This window comes from Micropterus dolomieu, linkage group LG22, assembly GCF_021292245.1.
Source record: "Micropterus dolomieu isolate WLL.071019.BEF.003 ecotype Adirondacks linkage group LG22, ASM2129224v1, whole genome shotgun sequence".
NCBI lineage: Eukaryota > Metazoa > Chordata > Actinopteri > Centrarchiformes > Centrarchidae > Micropterus > Micropterus dolomieu.
This window is the reverse complement of record NC_060171.1, coordinates 34,833,792-34,857,554: the sequence shown is the minus strand read 5'-3', so window position 1 is coordinate 34,857,554 and position 23,763 is coordinate 34,833,792. Positions and strand designations below refer to the sequence as shown.

General features: G+C 41.0%; 1 protein-coding gene across 1 annotated transcript in view; it reads left to right on the top strand.

The window, feature by feature from the left end:
• Positions 1-630: 630 nt before the first annotated feature.
• lrp5 (low density lipoprotein receptor-related protein 5) overlaps positions 631-23,763 on the top strand; it is a 110,722-nt gene continuing 87,589 nt past the window's right edge. Inside the window, exons 1-3 of the mRNA XM_046036359.1 lie at positions 631-847; positions 21,206-21,406; positions 21,542-21,758. Of these exons, the coding sequence (XP_045892315.1) occupies positions 763-847; positions 21,206-21,406; positions 21,542-21,758 (503 nt within the window). The 5' untranslated portion in view covers positions 631-762. The remainder of the gene's footprint in view (positions 848-21,205; positions 21,407-21,541; positions 21,759-23,763) is intronic.

Below are 23,763 nucleotides of genomic sequence, written 5' to 3'. Positions count from 1 at the left end.
CATGTTAAATAAGTCCTTACCAGCACAGAGGGAAGGCAGAAAATACTAATTATGTTTTAAATGTACACTTTTACTTTTGTCACATATACAGCTGAGGGATTAAAGTGGCAGTTATGCTTATACTGTAAATGGTGTAATTGTTTAATATACTGTAGCTGTATACTATGCAAAGGTTTTAAAGGCAGGTGTGGAAAATATGCTGTAAATATGCTTCCTAAGGGAAACCTGTAGCAGAAATGCAGAAACAAGCTGGCCTAAAAAAGATTCTGCAGGTGTGCCATCGGTACTAGGAGATGTATTGTTCTTAAGAGAGCCAATAGAGTCAAGAACCTCCTGATGGAGTGTCAGTGATTTATCAATCATGTCACAGATGTCAAATTCTTTTCTAAATTTGGAAATAAAGATGTGGCCTCTTCGTTATACTCTGAACTATATAATGAATTAGCTGGCCATTATCAGTGATAACACCATTAATTCAATAAATACATCTTGCTGCCTCGTGTCGGGTGACGTCACACCACGTCCGGCTGCCCTTTCTCTCCGTGCGCGAGCTCGACAGTCCAAGTATAAAGTAGCGCGAGCGCCTTAACTGGGGGAAAAAAGTATAGTCTATAGAGAGGGACACACAGAAGCGCAGCCGCACGCGCGCAGACACTAGCTGTACGGCGGAAAACGGGCCCAGGTGTGTACATGTACACACGGACAAGTGGTCATCTTTGCAACTTAATTAAGGAGTAAATATCCGAAAATGGAGTGGGAGTTATGGATTTAAAGCGAAGAGGACTTGAAATGGGCGGTCTGCTGGCGGTGTTGCTGCTTTGGAGCTGCCTGCTGTCGGCGGTTGACGGTACGTTGACTTTTTGTTCACAACATGGATCCTTAAGGAACAAGGATTGCGGAGCCACCAGGGCGAAGAATGATAAGAACATAGTAGTTAACATGCTGTGCTCCAGTTGTTTATATGTGATTGTAATGTTCCCCACACGAACTAGAGCGATAGCTGTGATTGCTTGTCTGAAAGTTGAGGTTTTTATGTCCCAAGGGTAACACAGTAGTTGCAGTGAAAGTCTCGAAACTTTGCTCTGGTTTGTGCGACACGCTGGAGGGTAACGCCAGTGTAACTAAACTGCTCCTCATACCCTGTACAGCGGCTGTAGTTTATGAGGTTATGTGTCTGAGCAGAAATGAAGTTTGAAGCCAGCCTGGGCTATTTTCTCGGGCCTCGGCTGCTCCAGCCATTCCTGCTCGGTGTCGGGTGTCAGACATACTCTGTGCATTGATAGTGAAAAAAAGAAGCCGGAATGTCTATTTGGGAAACAAAATGCTGCTGGACACTAAAATATATTCTCCCTTTGGATCAATGTCTTTATGAGCCTTACTTTCTCCACTGCCTGATTTGTGGTCTTACTATTTAATGTGGAGCTGCCCAGGCAGAGGCGGGGCTTAGCGTTCTCTCATATGGATGCAAGGCATTACATCAGGTCTTAAAGCTAGCTCGTATTTGTCTGCTTGCATCTTAAAACTAAAGCTTCATGTTTTATGTTGATAGTCCCTGTACAGTTGATCCCACTGTAGACTACCTCTACAGCTACCTGTGAACTCACTAAGTGGGTGATGCAGGAATTAATCTCAGAGACATCTGATGGTGAGAATCTTAACAAGGCATTATCTTTGTCAGTAACAGGCGGTCATAATGGTACACACCACTAGTTTTCTACATTAGTGCACTCCACTAGTTTCAAGGATGGGTTACAGTGAGTTTACACTCCACAGACTGAAGGATGGTTTTTGTGAGTGAAGGTTATGCTCTAACGTCCAATTCTAGCTTGAAATGTCCAGCCACGGCTTCTCTGTCCACTTAGACATACAGGCTTTGTATCTATAAGATTTAGCTGTGTCTGGTTATTGATTATGTCTTCACTAAACCAGTTAAAATCCCAATGGTCAGAACTCAGATCAGACTAAAGTGTCATTGTGTACTACTTAAATTCTTAAGAGATAACACAGTTGATGTCGGAACACTGAAACACTGTAGAAATAATGTTAAATTAAATGTCCAACATGCTAGAAAGGTGAAGCCTGAAAGGCACAAAGTAAAAGCAAGAAAACATAAAATGTAGGCTTCAATTCAGTTTAATTCAATTTAATTTAAATAGCACCAAATCACAAACACTTATCTTGCTTGACCTCAGTGTGGACTTTTCTCTTTTGGTGTTAATTGTGAGTATAAAAGAACAAAGGGAATGTGTCCACTGGGTCTGTGCCTAAGGAGCGAACACCTTTCCATACCCACAATTTCAGATGTAATCAGTACACACATCATTTTGTATCAGGTGTTTGTGATTTAAAAAGTTTGTATTAAACAAGTTGGTTTCTGTTTGGAACTGATTTATTGTTTCACAGATATTATCGGCCGATATAAGTTACTTGCAGATTAATCTGCAATGGCGTTTATAACAGCTGATATATGACTATTAAAAAAAGAAACACAGAGTGCGATCCTTCCCTCATGTCATGAGTGTTGTATAGTTTGTCCACCAGAGGGCGCTCTGCAACTTCCCTGTTAACAACCCTGCAGCACCACAGAACAAAACATCAGCTGACCGGAGTCTACTGAGCTATGGTGAGTAGCTCCTGGTAGCTCTCACAATTACATGACATAATAATAAAAATAGCCCTCATCGGAGTCCATACTTCCTAACCCTCCCATTTTTCACTGCCCTCTCACAGTCACAGCACTGTGTTTAATTTTACGGTAGGTGAGTGGTGGATGTTACGCTGCTAACAGACGTGATTGTAAATTTATTTATGAAACATTTCTAGCGAATGGTCCACTCATTTATCTCTAATTCATTACTTCTAAATATTAACAACACTTACAGCAGCTAACGCTGCCCGTTACCAAAATAGCCACAAAGCTAATGCCATGTTTATCAGTAGAGGAATGCTAACATTTATGAGCAGTTAAACTATATTGTTTAACATATTCAAAATGTATCTGCAAGCCGCTTGTCTTTTGTTACAGTTGGTACGTCGGAAATGAGAGAGGACTTGAGCTGAACAAGTATCTAACGCAACTTCCAACCAAACAATTTTCTGTAGCTCCTCTTTTGAATGTGAAACGTTAGTGTGAAATCACCAACTCGCAGTGAAAACATACTCTCTGTTGCTTGTTCTGCATGCACCGCTAGACTCGGCTGATTGTTTTGTGGTGGGCAGTTTTGAGCAGAGGAGCTGCAGAGCGCCCTCTGATGGGCAAACTATGCAACACTCCTGACATGAGTGAAGGATCCGACTCTCCGTTTAATTTTTAATAGTCATAAATCAGCTGTTATAAACGCTGATCCTGATTTATTTGCAATTAGCTGATATCAGCATATGACAGCAACCAAATCATAACCAATAAATTGAAACTGGAAAAATATATGGAACAACAAACAAAATTACTTAAAGTAGCCTCACTTTAAACGTTAAACCATGTCACTAATCATTCTTTATAACTTTATAAAAGTCAAAGGTCAGCACCAGAAATGATTTGCAAAAGCATCATAACCAAAGTAGGCAACTACGGGTATTTACTATAGCAGATGTGGACTCTTCACAGCCTTTTCCCCCTCTTCAGAACAATGGGACACTGAGGAACTTTATGCACACATTACTCATGTTGCCAAGACAACACGCAGCCAAGCATTATAGCTCAGTTTGCTCATAAGGATCATGACTTTAAGTTGACTGATAATGAAATAAGCCAATCAGTTAATGCATTAAGTCTGAAGGCCAGTTTGTGCAGAAAACTGGCCTTCCAGTGGGACCAGTAGGGTTAGGCCTGTACTGAATCAGTTGTAGTTATTGGCTCTCGGTGGTCCTGAGAGAAGAAGAATGACGTCCTAGGTTTGTCACTGAGGTGACCACATGTACACACACTTCACATCCACGGGCCAAAAACTCCAGTGTAGTGTCAGTACACCACCAGGCAAACATCACAGCTGTGTGTGAGTTGACAGACTGGCGGATCCCTCTGTAAATGGTAGTGTTTTTTCACAAATAATACTCAGACTACATATGCGGCTTCTAACCTTTAAAATTCTGTTTTTAAACACTAGCGTTTTGAGGTTGTTTTAGTACAAACCTCTGTCCACAGTGAAATACCTGAGAAAAAGAAAAACGGCAAAATCTTATCTCACATCCTCTTTTCAGTTGGCAAACAAAAAAAACATTCAGCATCTTCCTCCTTTTTGTCATCAACTATACCAGTGGTTCTCAACCTTTTTTGGGCCAGCGCCCCCCCCCCCCCATCCATTATCCAGGTCCGTTAAGGTGTGTTCACATACAATGCAAATTCAAACGCATCTTCCGTAATGCCCACAGCGAATTATATATTATTTAATATCGTCCCTGCTGAGTCAACACACGGGTTTCAGTCTTCCTTCCTCTTTTCTGTCTTATGTTTGGGGAAGCAACCTCTTTAAATGCGATTGAACGAAACAAACCGACAACATCTTTGATCAGGCAGAAATCTGATCATAAATCCACACAGTTAAACTTCAGCACCTGTGATAAAGTGCAGCTCACAGTCCCAAACAGAGCAAGTTTGCACCTAAGGTTTTGTTGTTACATTTTATATTAAGTCATGTTACTGTCTTCTCCAGTCCCAGTGGAGTAAACTGGCAGGTTTTAATGTTGGAGACCACAGTTTTTTGCAAGTAGTCAAGTAATCAATATCTGACAGATAACAATTCACAATACATGTACTGCAGCTATGCATGCGAACTGTCCCCTATTAAATAGTATTATAGTATTATACATTTATTGTGAATTGTCCCCATAAGTAATTGCACATACATTTCACACATTCACATTTGAAACATCACATTAATTGATATTAATTTAATTTGTAATATTTCATATTGAAATGTTAATCATCCACCACACAATTACACTCTTTCTAATGACAATGTGACAGTATTTAAATTGTAAAACACAGAATTGCAAAACATTTAAACAAAAAACATGGAATTTGAGAAAAGATGAAACTGGATGAATGAAAATGAATCTGGCAAAAATTTTAACAGATTTTATAGGGCCCTATCCACAGTCTGTCTGGTCATTCAATATGTGAACGTAGTATAACTATAACAAACTCCATCAGGAGTAACTTTGGCAGTAAAAATGGAGAATGTGTGACAAAAGAAAGAAAAAAAAAATTTGTGTACGTCTATGATGTCACCACATATTCGTAACACACGAATTACGCATTACGAATTACCGCGACACTAGTAGTTTTGGGGTTCTACCACCCACCCTGAAATGATGTTGAAAGTGAAGACTTCTCATATACTAAATGCCATTCCCAATAACCTAGAGGCTGACATTTTTGAAGGGATTCACAGACTGGGACAGAGCAAGAAAAAAATTTAATTGAAATCATAGATCAGTTTCTATATATTTACATTTACTCATTTAGCCAATGCTTTTATCCAAAGCGACCTACAATTGCTAAATATGTCAGAGGTTGCACACCTCTGGAGCAACTAGGGGTTAAGTGTCTTGCTCAGAGACACATTGGTGGATGTGTCACAGCGGGGATGGAACCCATATAAATGTAATATTTAACATAAATTAACGCTAGTTTCAGATTATTTTTTTTTAATCCGCGTGTCCGTGGCGTGACGTCCAAAATCGATGATTCGCCATGAAACAGGAAGTTGTTGTAACTTCACTCTACATGCTCACATCTGCACCAAACTTTACATGTTTGATAAGAGTCCCGCTTTGAACACATCTACAAGCCAAAATTCAAGTGACTACGTTTATGCTGTGATGAACCACTGCTTGCAGGTTGGCTATAAACTATTTCAGAAAACTCTTAATGGGGAACAGGATGGAATGGGAGGACAGGAGTATTTTTATGGGAGTGGGATGGATGAAAATCCAATTAACAAAATTATTTTAAAGAGCTGCACCAGGTACTTAAAGTTGAAACTTGAAGGGATTGTGTCTATCACTGATCATTCTGAAGCTAAAAGTTGTTTGATCTGCCTCATTTTAAACGCATCATTGAATTCAGTGCTAATATTATCTCCACATTTCCCACTGTAACAAGACCTGGATCAGTTCTCAGGGATACTTCATACATTGAATACAAAGATGTGTCTCAAAGAAGAGAACTGTTGGAGGCTATTTTGAACTTTGACACCTCACTTTTAACTTTCTCATGCAGACAAGTCTGTCTCCTCAGCTGTGTGAGTGGGTGGGGTTTGGGTGTTTTTCTTCAGTGTTATTCATTTAATCCTACTGAACAAGAGTGAGATTTTACATTCTAAACCAAAGAGCTTCATTTTCATTTTAGTTTTGATCGACTGGATTGGATTAGTCCACGTATCTTATATAGGAATAATAATTGGGGTGTTGTTCCTAGGTGGTTAGTCTGTTATTTGTTAATGCTGAACTAACTTGTCATAATCATCACCATTCATGCAGAACATTCCAAAAGTTTACAGTAGCACATCAAACATCTGGGCTGTGATTGGTCGGTTCATGAAAAGTGACAAAAGTGTCGAGCTCCCTGACTTTCTGAAAAGAATACATTTACATTTAGCCGATGCATTTATCCAAAGCAACTTACAATTGCTATAGATATGTCAGAGGTCGCACGCCTCTGCAGCAACTGGGGTGTAAGTATCTTGCTCAGGGACACATTGGTGGATGTGTCACAGAGGGAATTGAACCCAGGTGTCTCACACCAAAGGCATGTGTCTTATTCACTGCGCCATCACCACCCAGACTAACTTTTTAACAAAAGGCACCCGGTGTAGCTAAATAGCCAGCCAAACCCAAACGAGTTTGCTCAGTTGTCATGGAGATGGAGCCATCTCAAACTTCTGTTTCCAAGGTCAAGGACACTGGATCCCAGGTGAAGTGATTGACACTGTTGTTGTGTTTTTAGTTGTGGGATGCACTGTGATGAGTGATGGGAAACTTCACCTTGCAGGACACGCATTAGAGAGCATAAAAGAATACAGCTGTTGGTTTACCTTTCTGTTATTATTAGGACTGCACCTAATGAATATTTTTTAATCCTTTAATCAAATGGCTTATTTATTGATTAGGTCGATTCTAAAGATAATTTTATTATTACTCGATTAATATAACAAATAACTTATCCAAATTAAATATCAAAAACTTGTCTCAATATTTTAATTATGGTAAAGTAAACAGAAAAAATTAAATGGTTAGATGATACATGGTGTAACATTATGTTACCCTAACAGCCGGGGTGCATAAATATTTTTAACGTGGGGTCTTGACAATGCACTCTGGGATTATTTCTAGCTTTATTTATTTTAGCTTGTTCTCTTGGGGATTCCCTGCTTTGCTTTGAACAGGCGCAGCACTGTTCACTTTACATTACAGCGTTACCTAAATTGACGTTTTCCCTTAGTGGATTATTTCGATGAGTTGTCCTAGCCATGGTTATTAGGGCCCGAGCACAAAACATGTGAGGTCCCTATTGAAACTGAAGGGATTATTTTTTTCTTTTTTCTGCAAAGTAACCTAAATTTTGGGGGCCTAAACATACTTGAACATTCACCAAACTTTGCACAAAATTCAGGAGTGGCGAAAAATTTCGCATTTTATGTATTTCGCGCAGGGCGTGGCAAAATGGCTCGCTAGCGCCCCCTACAGAGCAGCCCCCGGACAAAGTTTCACCTATGTGTCTGAAATTTCTGTGGTATGTGTATCATGTCAAGACGCACAAAAAAGCCTCTTGGAGCCATACCCTAAACTTTTTTTTTGATTTATACACTTTGTACTTTAACAAACTCCTCGTAGAGATTTAGTCCGACCGACTTCAGATTTGTGCTGTGCAGTCTAAACCCATTGACGATTAAAAGTTGTGCAAACGGTCAGTTTTTGTGGAACGTCCAAAATCGGTGATGCGCCATATAACAGGAAGTTGTTGTAACTTCACTCTACATGCTCACATCTGCACCAAACTTTACATGTTTGATAAGAGTCCCGCTTTGAACACATCTACAAGCCAAAATTCAAGTGACTACGTTTATGCTGTGATGAACCACTGCTTGCAGGTTGGCTATAAACTATTTCAGAAAACTCTTAACACATTGATGATGTCATGTTGTAAAGCCTGTAAGTTTTTTGCCGTGAAACAGGAAGCCGTCGTAACTCAACTATACATGCTCAAATCTGTCCATAACTTTGCGTGCTTCATAATCTTCCCGCCCTGTAACGCCAAGTGCTCTGCAGCGCCACAAAGGGGACTCCGGAAGTGACGGAAAACACCTTTGTGCAGTGTACGAGGCGTGTAGCAAATTCACAGCTGCACAGGCAGAGCTCCAGAATCTGCAACACGGCTGCCTCACACTGCGACGCGCTACACGTGCGAGGGCCCGCCCAACGCTGCTTGCAGCTTTAATTATAAACAAATCCCCTGAAGAGACCAAAACCGACGTAGCTTCATCTGAAACAACTCCATGAATGTATTCACACACTCTGGAGAGTAGCTCAGTGTCAGGCAGAAGTAACTGCTCATGGTCAGTGATGGTGTTTCATTATCAGTGCTACTAGTTAAGGCTGAGAGAGTTAAAATAGACAATGTATATATAAGGCTCAACAAAGGATTGAAGCATGTTGGGGGTTATCAGGGGTCCCATTTTGAAATCTTTGTTTACGTGGTCATGCGTTACTTCTTTCTCTGGTTTTAGTAAGGATTACTTTGAGATCTGTAAATGCTACATCCATCCATCCATCCATCGTCAACCGCTTATCCTGCTACACTACAAGCCAATCCCAGCTTACATCAGGCGAAAGGCGGGGTACACCCTGGACAGGTTGCCAGTCCATCGCAGGGCCACACATAGACAAACAACCACTCACATCCACACCTAAGGTCAATTATAGCCTGCATGTCTTTGGAGGGTGGGAGGAAGCCGGAGCCCCCGGAGAGAACCCACGCAGAGAACATGCAAACTCCACACAGAAAGGTCTACAACCTTCTTGCTGAGAGGTGACAGTGCTAACCACTGCACTACCACGCCGCTACAATTTGGACAAAATAATGCCTTATGCTGTTTTCGTCAGTTGACTGTTGACAATTGAACCTGACAGTCCTCTGCTGCCAAAGCAGTTTTATTAACTTTATAAGATAATTTCATTTGATCTGAGAATAAAGTCAAGACTTTATAAATTTTTTTACATTTTTCACATTATACCGCCCTGTGAAAGCAGGTTTTAATCCACAAACATTATTATTATTATTATTATTTTTAAATAAACCTGCTTTGCACCTGCCTCGGTGTTCTCTCCTGAGACACACTCACACACACCTACACCTCTGGTCTCTCACTGCAAACACACCAGCTTGCCATGCCTCTCTCTGTCTCCCCCTGTCTACTCCACATCAGCAGTATGTTTTATAAAGTTGCCTAAAAGACACAGAACTCATCTTTTTTCCATATTTTCATGGCAGCATGTGAGACTCATGCCGGCTTGTTAATAAGCCTTTGAAACCAGTGAAACCAACATCTGCACTCCGTGTGTTCACTGCTGCTTTACCTGGTCTGTGCTTGTAAAATATCCATTGGGACTTGGCTACCAAGTTTTTCACTGAGTGAAGTCTGTGCGAGTGAACGCATGCACATAAGACGGCCGCTACCCCCTGCACCCCACCCGATGTCACCGTCCATCTCGATGTTTCATTGTAGACATCGTCCGATGGAACATATAGACATGTTTTTGTCAGTAGTAAAAAGGGGTTGGGGTTTGATTCTTAGCTCTACTGACTTGTAGACTTGTGGGGGGTAGTCTATTTGGGTGGGCCACCCAAAAAACTCTTTGGAACCCTGGGTATTTTCTTTTTCCACTGCTGAGACAAACCAAAAGGTGATTTCCACACTCCTCGCTATTAGCCTGCACAATATGGGCCTTTACATTCAAGCCTCATACACGGAGGCTGTTCTTTTGTTTGGATGGAGGCACACTCGACACTCAACAAAACAGGGCAAGACTTAGCACAGGCTGACTGAGAACAGCTCCTAATACTTTGCATCAGACCAGTTTAACATTTTCATTATGGAAGGATCAAACTACCAGAATGCCACAATCTAAAAAATAATTACTTTTAATTTTATTTTTCTGAATCTGCACTGAATTTCATAACTTCTGTTCAAGTTATTCAAGTTCATCCACTAATAAAACATTGCAGATATAAAATACAGTCTAAAGTTGAGTTGTGATTGAGCCTTTCTGTTTGGCCAGTACCAAAAAATCGAGTGAAATTTGATGGGATGCTTGAATAATATTAGTCGGTATGCTCCGGGCTGCAAGGAAAGTTAAATAGTTATTGGCTAGAAGGGAAATCTGAGGGCCTGAGGGTCAGGAGAAGAGATTTGGTTAGAGTGCTGAGGAGGAATGTAAGGAAGAGATTGATATCTTTTTCCTGTTTGTGTTGCGCTGGTGTGAAACTCGAGGAGGTTCTCTGCTGTTTGGATTTCATGCAGACCTGATGGAGGGAGGATAGAGAGAGGAAAAAGACAGGAATGACAGAAGTTGCTGAGAGAAGAGAGGGAACAGATAAGAGGAGAGGAGGATACAACACAAAGGGAGGAGGAAAGGAGGTGATGAGGAAATAGGAGAGAAGGAGCAGAGGTGGAGAGAGAGGAAGTCTGTGGCCGTCTACCTTGATTTCCCGGGGGCCCCCTCGCACACACACAAGCACACACGCGCACACACACACACACACACACACACACACACACACACACACACACACAGACAGAGGCTGAATAAATATGCTCCCTGCACTCGTCACACACATTTTTCTTGTCCCAGCTGGGGAGGTGTGAAGAAAATCTCTTCCTTCCTTGCAACCCTTCACATACACAGTTGTGTTTATATCATCTTCAGAGGACAAAAACTTACATTCACTTGCCTAACCCTTACCCTAACCTTAAACCAAGTCTTCACCCTAATGCTTCACAATTTACCTTATGGGGACTTCCGGTTTGTCCCAAAAAGGAGGGACAGTCCCCACAATTCGACTGTCTATACAGATTTATGTCCACGCAACATACAAAATAAGTGCACACACACTGTTCAGAAGAGTAATGGCTATAGTCTCTGCAGTTTTTTGGAACTAAGGGGAAAAGGGATGTAACTGTGGATGATTTGGGAGGTTAGTTAAAGTGACCAGATATGTACTTTAAACAGTTGAGGTAGGCTTCAGCAGACTACGTTGGATGCAGCATGTGGGAGAAGTAGATAAACAAAAGCAAGACAAGCAAACAAATGCCAATTCCATCCTGCTGATGTCCTGATAACTATTTAGTAAACAGTTATAGATTCTGGAAACTCACAAACAGCGAGGATCAATCTCTCTTCCAATGATTTGTGCTGCGGAAAAAGTTCAAGACAATTCAGCTTCACATGTGCGTGAGGCGAGCACTTCACCTCACTCTAACAGGAACACTTGCTACTGAACTGTTTATGCTGCTCCCTGATAAAAGAAAAATGTTTCTGCTAATACCTGTTCAGAAAAAAAACAAGGCATATCAATGGCTAACCTGGCTAGTTGTAAACAAACAGCTGACCGAGCAAGGTTTTCCAACTTGTTAGCTGGAACGCCGTCAACTCGGGTGTGACCTCGTCATTCCCAGCTCCGACCTCCGACTTCCGAGGTAAATGGAACGCAGCATAATACCGAGCCAGACTGAGCCGGTGTTCCATATATGGTCATGTGCTCCCACACTAACGGCACGGCAACGCTCAGTCTGCCTGTTCCGCCCAGCAACAACAACAGCCTGGTAACATGCTTCAGGTCTTGGCCAATCAGACAGTGAGCTTTGAGAGGGGGGCCTTAAAGAGACAGGAGCATCTACAGCTTGTTCAGACAGAGGCTGAAATGAAGGCTTACATGAAGAATCAGTATAAGAAAAACTTTGAATCATGCAAAGCTGCTATACAGGAGTCACAGAGCTACAATATAGGACTGGAAAAGCAGTCTCCTTTAACAAGCTAGATAAAAGGTAATGCCCTGGCAGTGGCAAATAGCTATGGTTTTATATTTGATGTGATTACATTAATGTTTAAGTTGAGATTTACAAGACATATTATTTTGCTACTGTGTAAAAGGAATACTGCTGGTAAAAAAAAGTGTTTGCATACCACATGTTATTGCACTTTTGTGTACATAGCAGTACATATATATACTTATTTATTTATTTACTTATTTTTTTGCTCAATGTCCCACCCACAGCACTATCTGATTGGTTACACGTTGCAAATAATAGCCTATCAACATATTGCACTAGTGAGCAATGTAGCTGTGTGTTGAAGAGACGGCAGCCGATATTACTGAAGGTGCAGTAAACATCAAAATCTGATAATCTGTTTTTATGATGACAAGCACTCACTGCGCTTACATAGCATGCATCTGTCTTCTCTGTCTTTTCACTGCAACTCTGCATCTCGATGTAACATTATATATTTATTACTTTAAGAAGTAACAGTGGCAGTAAAACTTTTTCTCACACTTTGATGGTTGAACTTTGCAATCAGTCCAGAGTTCGCCTGTGTGCCAAACTGTGCGGAGGGAGGTGGGGGCTATTTTTATGACAAAAAAACAAACATCCCCCCTCTCAGCACGGGTGGCTCAACCTTAGAGGGAGAGGAGCATTTACAAAGAAATGTTTTCAGTTCAGGTTTTTATTTCATGAAAAATTCCACAAAAAATAATTGTTGTAATTATTAAACCACCATTACATTTTTTCTATAGCGCACCCCCTAGAATCAGCTCACGCACCACAAGGGGGTACTGTTACAACATGCTAATTTTGCATTAGCATGTTGCGCAGCTAATATGGCTACTCCCACAGGTGGTGGCGATGTTGGACTAATGTTGTAATTAATCTGAAATTAACTTTTTCCATTGCTTGTCACTTTTGAAATGTATAGTGCTAAATAAAGGAATAACATTCAGTATGTTTGCATTCACAAAGGACCGATGTCTTTCAGTACACAATCACTCCACCTTACTGAACAATCACCAACAGGCAGATATTTCAAAGGTACCGACGACAAGAAACACAAAGTCCACCACAGTGTATTATAGTCATTGCTCAATACAAATTCACACAAGCACCAATGAAGGAGTCCTTATCTCAGTTCAAATCTCCACAAGAGGCCATATCTCAGCAAAAACCTCATTTTCTGGATTCCAGCAAGCAAACAATGAATCCTAAGTTTGAGTTTCAATGCAAAAGCTGGCCAATGCAAAATAAAACCAAGTGATGCCTTTTGCATTTTATAGACAAGCTTAGTGATTCTCTGAAAATACCAAGTTACCTCCCGTAGTTTGGCCCATGCTGCTGGCAAGCTAACCATCTGTCAGTCAGGACAGACTGGTCGTCTTCCACTGGTGAGTTTGGTTTGAAACGCCTCCACAGATATTCCCTGAGCTGGCTGGTGTGTATGTGTGTGTGTGTATATGTTTCTGCGTTTTCACTGTATGCCAAAGTGGCTGATGGTGATTTTACCTGCCACTACCAACAATTTACCTGCATTTGGTGGGTGCTAATTTCAGACCCTGGCTGTCATACTGAGGGACAATCTAAGTCAGCCACAGAGAACCTGTGTGAACATTATACCTTATTAAAAGTAGGCTGGATGCCAAACAGTTTTTTCATGTTGCTTTTTGTGTAATGTTATACTGCATCAGTAGCTCAGGTAGTGTTAGCTTTGTTGTTGGTGACTTACTCCCTAGACAAATAACTCAATTAATCTAAAATCTAGGAACTCCAGAATTTAAGTGGATCCACAAGAGAGAAAGGGAGAGAGACACAGAGAGAGGCAGGGCAAGCTGGTGTTTGTTGGTGCCCTGCTTTCACAGGGCGGTATAATGTGAAAAAATTTTTGCGGGAGGGGGTTACCATCACAATGCCGGCTTGTCATTGTGATGTCTGTCATGCCACGATGGCATCCTCTGTCGCCCCAACCCTAATGGCGATGGATGATTGCATTTTCTTTCGGTCCAGCTATGCTGGCAGATCAATTAGGGATAACCCTGATTCGACACTATTTTGAAATATCTAGCTCATTGGGTCTAAAGTTTGTTTTGATCTTCCTCGCACCCATACCTGTGGAATACCTTTGAGGCATTTGGTTTCTCCCCTAGTTCATTGCCATGATTCAGACTGTTTATTTTGATGATGAAAGTGCAGGGCTTGACAATAACGGTGGCCCGATTGCCCGGGGCCAGTAAAAAGTAACGTCAGTACAGTTGAACTTGCAACTCACTGGCCTGATTGGGCCAGTGCAAAAACATTAGTATTAAAAAATAAATAAATTAGAAATTCTGCAGTTGTTTTGCAGCTCATGGCGCACACCGTTGTCCAATTCAGATTTGTAGTTACGTGACGAGTTGTTTATTTCTCTAATCTCAATCAAGTGGCAACCTCTGGGTCTGAAAGTGAAACCATGCAGACGGAACTTAAAACTACATTCTCTCTAACGGCCAGCAGGGGGCGAGTCCGCTGGTTGCAAAAAGAAGTCCGGTTCCATTAGAAATAATGCTAAAATGTTGCTACTTCTCAGCTGAATTATTCCCTCAGTAAACACTTTCATAATGAGTTTATAGTCTCAGTCGCTAGTTTGAAGTATTCTTCAACACAACATGATGGTCATTGAGTAAATTATGGTCCTAGTTACGGGGAAATAGAAGATAATGCAGCATATGCTTTTGGGCGGGACTATCTTGTGATGAGGATAGGGGCGACTTGTATCCACTGCTGTGTACATTTTTCTTATTAAATGGCTGTCAGCAGGAGAGAGAGCGCGTCATGTTTGAGTCTGTTAGCAAAATTGTTTTGTTAACCTTTTTTATTTTTTATTTTTGTTAACCTTATATTATAACTTAAAACTTTTATAAGACTTATAACTGTTATTACATTTTAGTTAAAAAATTTTTATGTATATGTATTTAATAACTGATTAAACATGTTAACAGTATAACATAACTTTAAGTTATAAGTCTTTGGTTTTGCAGTAACACTGATAAATAACTTTTGGAAGGAGGGCCAGTAAAAATTGTCTTTGGGCCAGTAACTTTCAAACCGACAGTTGCAAAAAAGGTTAAGCAAATAAGTGCTCCTTTCATAATTGAGAGGGGTATTTGGCAAGGCTGTGCAATGTCTGTATGCTTTTCTTTTTGGCCACTGAACCCATGTTATATCAGATGAGAAAAGAGTTCAAAGGGTTAGAACTACTGCTTATGTGAATGACATTATGATGGCTGTAAGAGATGTTAGTAATTAGGGCTGCTCGATTATGGCAAAAATCATGATTATTTTGGTCGTAATTGAAATTTTGAATGATTATACATTTTCTCAATAGCCCATGAAATAAGATGGCTTCTCTGTGTGTGTGTATTCACACGGAGTGGAGCAGAGCAAGTGACAGGTGAAGTACTTGAGTTGATGACAACTCTTTACTTTACAATTTACTTTTGAAAGAAAACCTGACGTGCTCTCCTGCTGACATCCACTTATGAAAAATGTACACAGCGCAGCGGACACGAGTCGCCTCGATCCTGATGAACGGGTTGCCATGGTAGCGACCTGTCAATCACAAGGTAGTCCCGTCCAAAAGCATACGCTGCATAATCGTTTATTTTCCCCTCGGACCATAATATACTAAATGATCATCATGCTGTATTGAAGAAGACTTGAAACTAGCGACTGAGACCATAAACTCATTTAAAAGTGTTTACTGAGGGAATAAATCAGCTGAGAAGTAGCAACATTTTACCATTATTTCTAATGGAACTTGCCCCCTGCTGGCCGTTAGAGAGAATGCAGCTTTAAGTTCCGCATGGTTTCACTTTCGACCCAGAGGTGGCCGCATGATTGAGATAAGAGAACATTTGACAACCTCTTGTCATGCAACTACAACTCTGGATTGGACATCAGTGCACGCCAAGAGCTGCAAAACATCTGCAGGATGTTGAGTTTCATTTTTTATTTTTTTTAATACTAATGTTTTTGCACTGGGCCGATCAGGCCAGTGAGTTGCTAGTTCAACTGTCCCGATGTTATGTTTTACTGGCTCCGGGCCATCGGGCCACCGTTATTGTTGAGCCCTGCGTGTAAGGCTGCAACTAATGATTATTTTTGTAGTCGAATCATCTGTTAATTATTTATTTGATTAGTTGACTACTCACTAGGGCTGTCGCGATAAGTAGGGCTGCAGCTAACGATGATTTTAGTATTCGAAGCTTCTATAGATTATTTCAACGATTCATCGATGCATCGTTTAAGAAGTACTTTTGCTTGGCAGCGCATTTTATGAATCGTTTTTATTGATTTAATCGATGAATCGTTTCAGCCCTAGTGAAAGCGCAAAATTGAAATACTGCGCTATTGGTCAAGCCTACCGTGGAAGATGGCAAGCACCGCAACAACTGCAATGTTTATACTGTACACTTCAGGGCGTGTTAAATTAATAAAAGAGTGCTTCAAAAGTTCCACAACCGTAACGAGCTCTGTAACAGTTCAAGGATGGATTGCCATGGGCTGTACGTGACCCGACTTCAAACTTGGAAGCTGTTAGTGTTGCCGTGTATTGTGTTGTTTTACTGTTTATTTTAAAGGTTAGCTAACTTGGTGTTAGCATATTGTGCGGCTAATGTGGCTAGCAGGCTAGATGTTGGACTAACGTTGTAATCCTGTGGGACAGTCCAGAGAAACTGTGGACAGTAAGCCTCATTTGAAGCTGCAGCTGTTTTTCATGTTGCTTTCTGTGGAAATTTAGTTATAATGTTACTAAAGCGCAGTGGTTAGTTGTGGACAGCCATTCGGCTACACACCGGCGCGCGTGCGTTGCTGCGGTATGTAAATTGACTTGATATACGTGCCCTGAAGGTAATGATATATATAACTACAAAAAGGAGTTTGCTTGGCAATGTTGTTGACTAGCACGCAGCAGCTAGCTTGCTCCGACCATAAAGCTGCTGTTAGCGGCTCGCTGTGCAGTGAGGTGACAGATACAGACACTCTTACTCTGCTATATGGCACCAAATTACTGAAAGATGCGATAATACCGCATACTGCGCTGTTGAGCCCCAACATATTGCTGTGGTGGATGTTACTCCACCGCAACAGCCCTACTAGTCACGATTATTTTTGTCACCCCGTAACCCTAATTAGACCATTTAACTAATTAAATATCTTTCAAGTGAATTACTGATCTCCAGCACACAGCCTAACTAGCTAACGTAACCCTTAAGTGAACGAGGTTTACTATTCAGAATGAACACCGTTATCAACGCCAGGGGAAAACCAGGGAAGAAGTCAAGACAGCGTAGGCTACTCCTATAATTCACTGATTTTTACAAACTTTAAATTAAAGGCAAGTACTATAACCACAACTGTACACTAACAATGTCTATTTAGAATAATAAAGCAACAATCCCCTTTCATACTACTACTGTAGTTTATTTTTCAAAAGTGCTTATAGGTTTTAGGCTATAACTCAGTGGAGAACGTTCTGTAGGCTACAACATGAGCTGCTGCGGTGTTTATGAGAGAGAGAGAGAGAGAGACAAGTGAGAGGATGTCTATTGGCCCAAGACTGTAGCGCATTTGGGGCCTGGTCTTGCTTCCCTGAGGCAGATGCATTCGATTTGTCAACCACTGGATCCCACACGGCATTCAAATTTGCGCCCACAATAAAGTAGCAATCAGTTAATTCCAATATTTTGGTTGTAAGGACATTGTAGAATGTTATATCAAAAACATTTGGAGCATATGCTAAGGCCAGAGCAATTCTTCTTGCATTAAATTCTGTTTGGCATTTACAATCCTGCCCCCATCATCTGCCCATGACGACTATACTGTTGTAAATTAATATAAGCTATGCCTCACATGGTGGCATCATTAAGTTGGTGTTACTATGTTGGATATTAGGGTTAAGATGGCATCACGATTTATATTAAATATTATTAAATATAATTATCAGAGGTGTCGTAGGTCATAATGTAATAATTATTATTATTACTACTATTATTTAACGATTAATAATAGAATATAATTTAAAGTCTGTGAATTGAATGGTTGGTATCATAAACACTGCTAATAAGGATAGCTAGGTTAACCTTGGAAAACAGCTGACGAAGTTAGCACACTGTATAACTGGTAGTCAGTAGGTGCGTTCAAGATAACTGTGGCTGTCTTTCACCGTCTTGATAGATAGGGTAATAAAAACAGCGCCATCAAGTCAGACACAATCTACCTCCGGTAGACTGCGTGAGCGTTACTTTGAGCTTAGAACAATGATCAGGCCTTGCTCCCACAAGGTCTAGTGACGTTTTGCAGCGCAGGTGTTGTGCCGAATTCTGCATGCCTCCCGTGAATTGCATACACCTCGCGGGAGGTAACACTATTTTAAGCTGAGAAAAGAGGTGGATGCAAATATTGCCGGCAGGAAGCCTACAACATCTGTTTTGCCAAATTATGCATTCACTTCTTAAGGTCCTTTTCAGACACTTTGCTAGTCACATTGTTTAACGCGGTTAACGCCAAATGTTTTTGCTGAATCTCCACTAAGTGTAATAATATTAACAATTGTTACTGAACATTTATTACTATTGATGAATCACACAAAGAATAGTATAGTGTTTAAAAGCAGCACTTAATGCATTTTCATGCAGTTCTCAGCGGGCATGCAAAATTAGGCATAACAGCTGTGAAAGTCGACTGCACCCCCGCCACAGTTAGGGCGTCATTCTGTGCGCCCACACCAGACTCCAGACTTTTGGGGACAGAGCCTTCAGCGTCACAGCCCCCACCCTCTGGAACTCATCCCCACAGAGATCTGAAATGTGATAATCGTTTTATAATCGAATCGCAGCCCTCTGAATCGTAAGCGTAATCGAATCGTGAGGTGGCCAGAGATTCCCACCCCTAGCAAAGACTGTGAGTTACCTGAACTGAATTCAGTTGTCCGGTCTGAGCAGGCTAAGTTGGGAGGCCATGCTAGGAGACTGCTGCGGCCTGTGGGTCCATCCAGGTGGGTAGCGGAACCGAAGAGAAGAGCCGAGTGGAATTGGGGAAGAGGCAAGAAGCAAGAGCAAGAGAGCGAACAGAGCTTGTACTGCTGTTTTTATCAGAGGTGTCGTAGGTCACAGGTCATTAACCAATCAAAGCTGTTCACTAGAGCGGGAAGATTAATTGAAAAGTAATCGACCTACGTAATTTCCCTATATCGGTTATTATTATTATTATTATTTTATAGATTTGTTATTAATCTCAGTCTTAGAGCTTTTATATTCATTGACACAAAGACCATACAATCAAGACTCATTCTAAGTGTGTTTGAGTCTATGATCTGTGATACATCTGTAAATATTATAAAACTAACTATAAAACAAAATAATACACATTTGGAGGACAGAGACTCTCAAAGTTCTCCAGATTGGAGAAGGATGGATCTTGGTACTGAGTGATGAAAAGAAAAATTCAGGCAGTTACAAATTTTTTCAATTCAGATAGTTGTGATGTAGTGTCTCTTTTAAGGACTGCGTGTTTTGGGACAGCATCCATGCTGAAAGAAGCAGTGTGTGTTAATGCTGGGATTACAGTAGTGCCAAACCACAGCGTAGCAGATCTGCCACTCTGCCAGGCCACAACCACAAGCTTCCCCGGAGGCACTGTGACAGCTTCTGCCTCCAACAGTAGGGTGATCTGAGTTACTGAAGTACACTCACACACAGACACAGAGAACCGTGACCCTGACACACACATATACTGTCTGGGTTTAAAATAATTATTTTCTTGGCATACTGATTGAACATAAACATTTCCTTCATATATCTCCCCCTTTTTTTTAGTGTATAAAGCATTCAAGGAGAAATAGATGAATGTGAAACTTGTTCATGCATACATACGATTGTTTTGGTCTCTGTCTTTTTGATGGCCTCTGTGGATCATTGCCAGATGCCAATAAAGTTAGCTTAGATGTTTTGTGTTTTTGCTAGGGGTGGGGGAAAAAAATCAATACAGCATAGTATCGCGATATTTTGCAAGGCAATATTGTATCGTAACACGAACGTCAAGTATCGATCTTTTATTATATAAATTGTACATGAGAAGTTTGTTTTTTGGCACTAATAAAATTGCTTTTTCAGTCCACTAGAAAAATAATTTTCCTTTGGGGACACAATTTGAAGTTGGGAAAAAGATAAAATATTGCAATAAATTGCAATATGTTTAAAATCGCAATAATATCGTATTGTGACATAAGTATCGTGATAATATCATATCGTGACATGAGTATCGTGATAATTTCGTACCGTGATTCCCACCCCTAGTTTTTGCATGGTTGGGTTGTGGGGTTGAGAAGTAATGAACTGACAGGATACACTAGGACCTCAATATAGTGAGACCCTGTACCCACAGCTGGTCATTTGAGTGGGTCCTCAAGAAAACATGGTTATATTCATGTACCCACTGCTTGAGAAAGTTTTTTTGGGAAGAGGTGGCGGCTGATCTGCAACAGCTGGCTCATCAGGCTCAGTAGATTTAGACGCCGAGGTAGAAACAGGCAATGTAGAGGTATTCCTGGTAGGCTGAGCAGAGGCTAAGGCAGGGATGGGTGCATCAGAGGTAGATTTAGAAGCAGAAAATATACCTGCAAAAGATTTTTGGCCAACAATATATTTGATCCTTTTGGTGGCATTTTAAAACATTTTCTTTTCACTGATTATTTGGAGGGAAAACTGAATCTTGTTTTGCACAAGATATATGCAAATAGTAAGAAAATGGTGGCTGGTGAAGAGACGCATTTGAACCCTGGACGGTTAAGCATCATAAGTCATCATTGGCATGATTGAATTGAAAGTGGCCACGTGAATTTATTTTCCAATACCAAGTTTGTAGCCTTGACTGGGGCGGCTGTGGCTCAGGAGTTAGAGCGGGTTGCCTGTTAATTAGAATGTTGGAGGTTCAATCCCCTGTAAATGCATTTAACTTTTCATACTACAAACCAATAACAGCATTCAAAAAGTGTGATAAGTGAGTTTTAAAACAGTTGCAGGGTTTGGAAAAGTATTGTCATCCATTCTCATTAGTGTAAAAGCTGTAGTTGTTTTCTTAAAAAGTTTTGAGTGTTACTTAAAGTGTGTTCTCTTTTCCAGGCTCACCTTTTCTCCTCTTTGCCAACCGGCGCGATGTACGATTGGTAGATGCAGAGGGCGTGCGGGGTGAGTCGGCCATTGTTGTTAGTGACCTAGAGGATGCTGCAGCGGTGGACTTCCTGTACACTGAGGGCCTGATATTCTGGACAGATGTCAGTGAGGAGGCAATCAAACAGACGCACTGGAATAAGTCATCCAACTGTAAGACTGCATACTGTTTCCTGTGTGTTTATTCTTCTACTAAATTTAACTGTGGCTGCAAATGTTGGGTGGTTAAGTTAAGATACATCCTGCTTCTTGTCACCATTTCACACTGTGTATGTTTTCTGGTTGCAGCCCTTAAAGAGGCACTGGGAACTGGCCAGACTGTGGTAGTATCCGGACTGGACAGTCCTGATGGGCTGGCCTGTGACTGGTTGGGGAAAAAGCTGTACTGGACAGACTCTGAGACAAATCGGATAGAAGTGGCCAACCTGGATGGCACCTCCAGGAAGGTTCTGTTTTGGATGGACTTGGACCAGCCCAGGGCTATCGCACTCAACCCTGCTCAACGGTAAGAAACACACACATTCAGTGGAAATGTGTCCAGATAGAAAACAAAGTTTCCACAGCAACATGTAATTTCAGAATTATTCTAAATTCACATGAGAGGACAGATGTGGGGACTGTGACAGTGTCCAGTCATTCAGTCCACAGAGACTCTCTCCTTTGTTATGTTGTCACTGTCCTCAGAAGCAGAGAGGACAGTGACTGAATAAACATCATCAAAAACTGAACGGACAGAAGTATTCAGATTTTTAAATAGTCACAAATTTTTCTTCACCTCTGCTGTAGCTCTGTATGCCCACCGTGAAACTGGAAAGCAAGTAGTGAAACTTGGGCTCTGGATCAATCAGTGTAAATGTAGTTTATAAGTTTACAGCACATAGACAAAGGTTGAGTTGAGACAACTATTGAGTTGGTGTGGTTTGTTACTTTTGCTAAAATGAAAGCGTATCTGTTCTGTTAGACACACAAGTGACAAAGTGACTCTTCAGAAACACTTCAAAACTGCAATTGGTGTAGATTTCCCTCTAGTGTGCCTGTTACACTGGACAATCCAGAATCAACATTTTTCAGAGGGACAGTGTCATTACTGATAACTCAAAAACAAGGTAAATATGGTGAAACCGAAACTTCATGTTTGTATACAACAAGACATATGTGAGAAATGTAGACGTGAAATGGTCTGAACATTTTAAATCATGATTAGAGTGACCGAAATGATCACAGTTGGATTGTATTATTAAAATGTGCTATAAATGCTGAAAAAGTACTGATGCACACTGAAACCATTTCACCAAGTTTTATATTATAAAGCACAAATACAAATGAGCAGCACTGTGCACAATTTGTTTGTATAAACTAGGGTTGGGCGACGTCTACAAAATTTCCATTGGACAATGTCTACAATGAAACATCGGGATGGATGATGTCATCAGGTGTGTGCGCGTGCGAGGACCTTATGTGCATGTGTTCTGGTACAGACTTCAAAAAATTGGTAGTATATTACCTTACAAGTCGCGGTGGATATTTTACGGACGGACCAGGTAAAGCAACAGCGAACACACAAAGTGCAGATTTCATTCATGGTTTCATTTGTTTGATAGGCTACGTCATTAATAAGCCGACGTGCGCTCACCTTTTTATATTCTAGTCTATGGAGCTCACCTGCTGCCGTGGTGACTAATCGCGAGTAGAAATATAAGGAGAAAAACGAGTTCTCAGTCTTTTAGGCGACTTTATAATCACGATGAAGTCTGCCAGCCATCGTCTATTGGCCCAACCTTAGTATAAACATTAGGGCTGAAACGATTCATTGATTCAATCGATTACTAAAACGCAAATTCAGGCCCTTTCTACGCAAATTCTTTGCATCGAGGCTTCGTTTAATCCATATAACTATATAACACACTGTTTCGCATGAACATTTATTACTGTCGCACATCGCGCTTACGCTGTGAACACGACGTGATAATGATGGCGCTGATAGCAAAGTGGAAGAAGAGAGAGAAAATAGCGAAGGAAGAAGAAGAAGAAGAAAGTGTCCAAAGTATGGGATTATTTCATGTTAAAAGAAAACAACAACTCTGTAATGTCACAGTCCATCCACCGTAAATCGAAACTTACATCGCCTCGGCAACAGCCCAACAGCACCTGATCAGAAAGCACCACAGACAAGGTAACAGTAACAGCAACTTTAGCATTTAACTGAAATCATGATTGGTTGTTGAGTTGAAGCCAAAGTAAGCCGCAGTCCACGGCTGTAAATCTTCACACGTGCGTTTGTTGTTCTCCTGGTTAAGCCGTGAGTTTGGGATGTAACGTCACAGTCATGAGTTAACTGGGTGTTGGGGAGCTGCACCTTAAGCCTAGTTCATGGTACACGATTTTTAGCCCGATTTGCCGCTCGGCAACCGTCAGGCTGTGATCAGGGGTAAATCAGCGGTCGATCGGTGGTCACCAGACGTTATATGGGAACTACTAAGTGAAGCATCAAAACGGCTCCCTGACACATT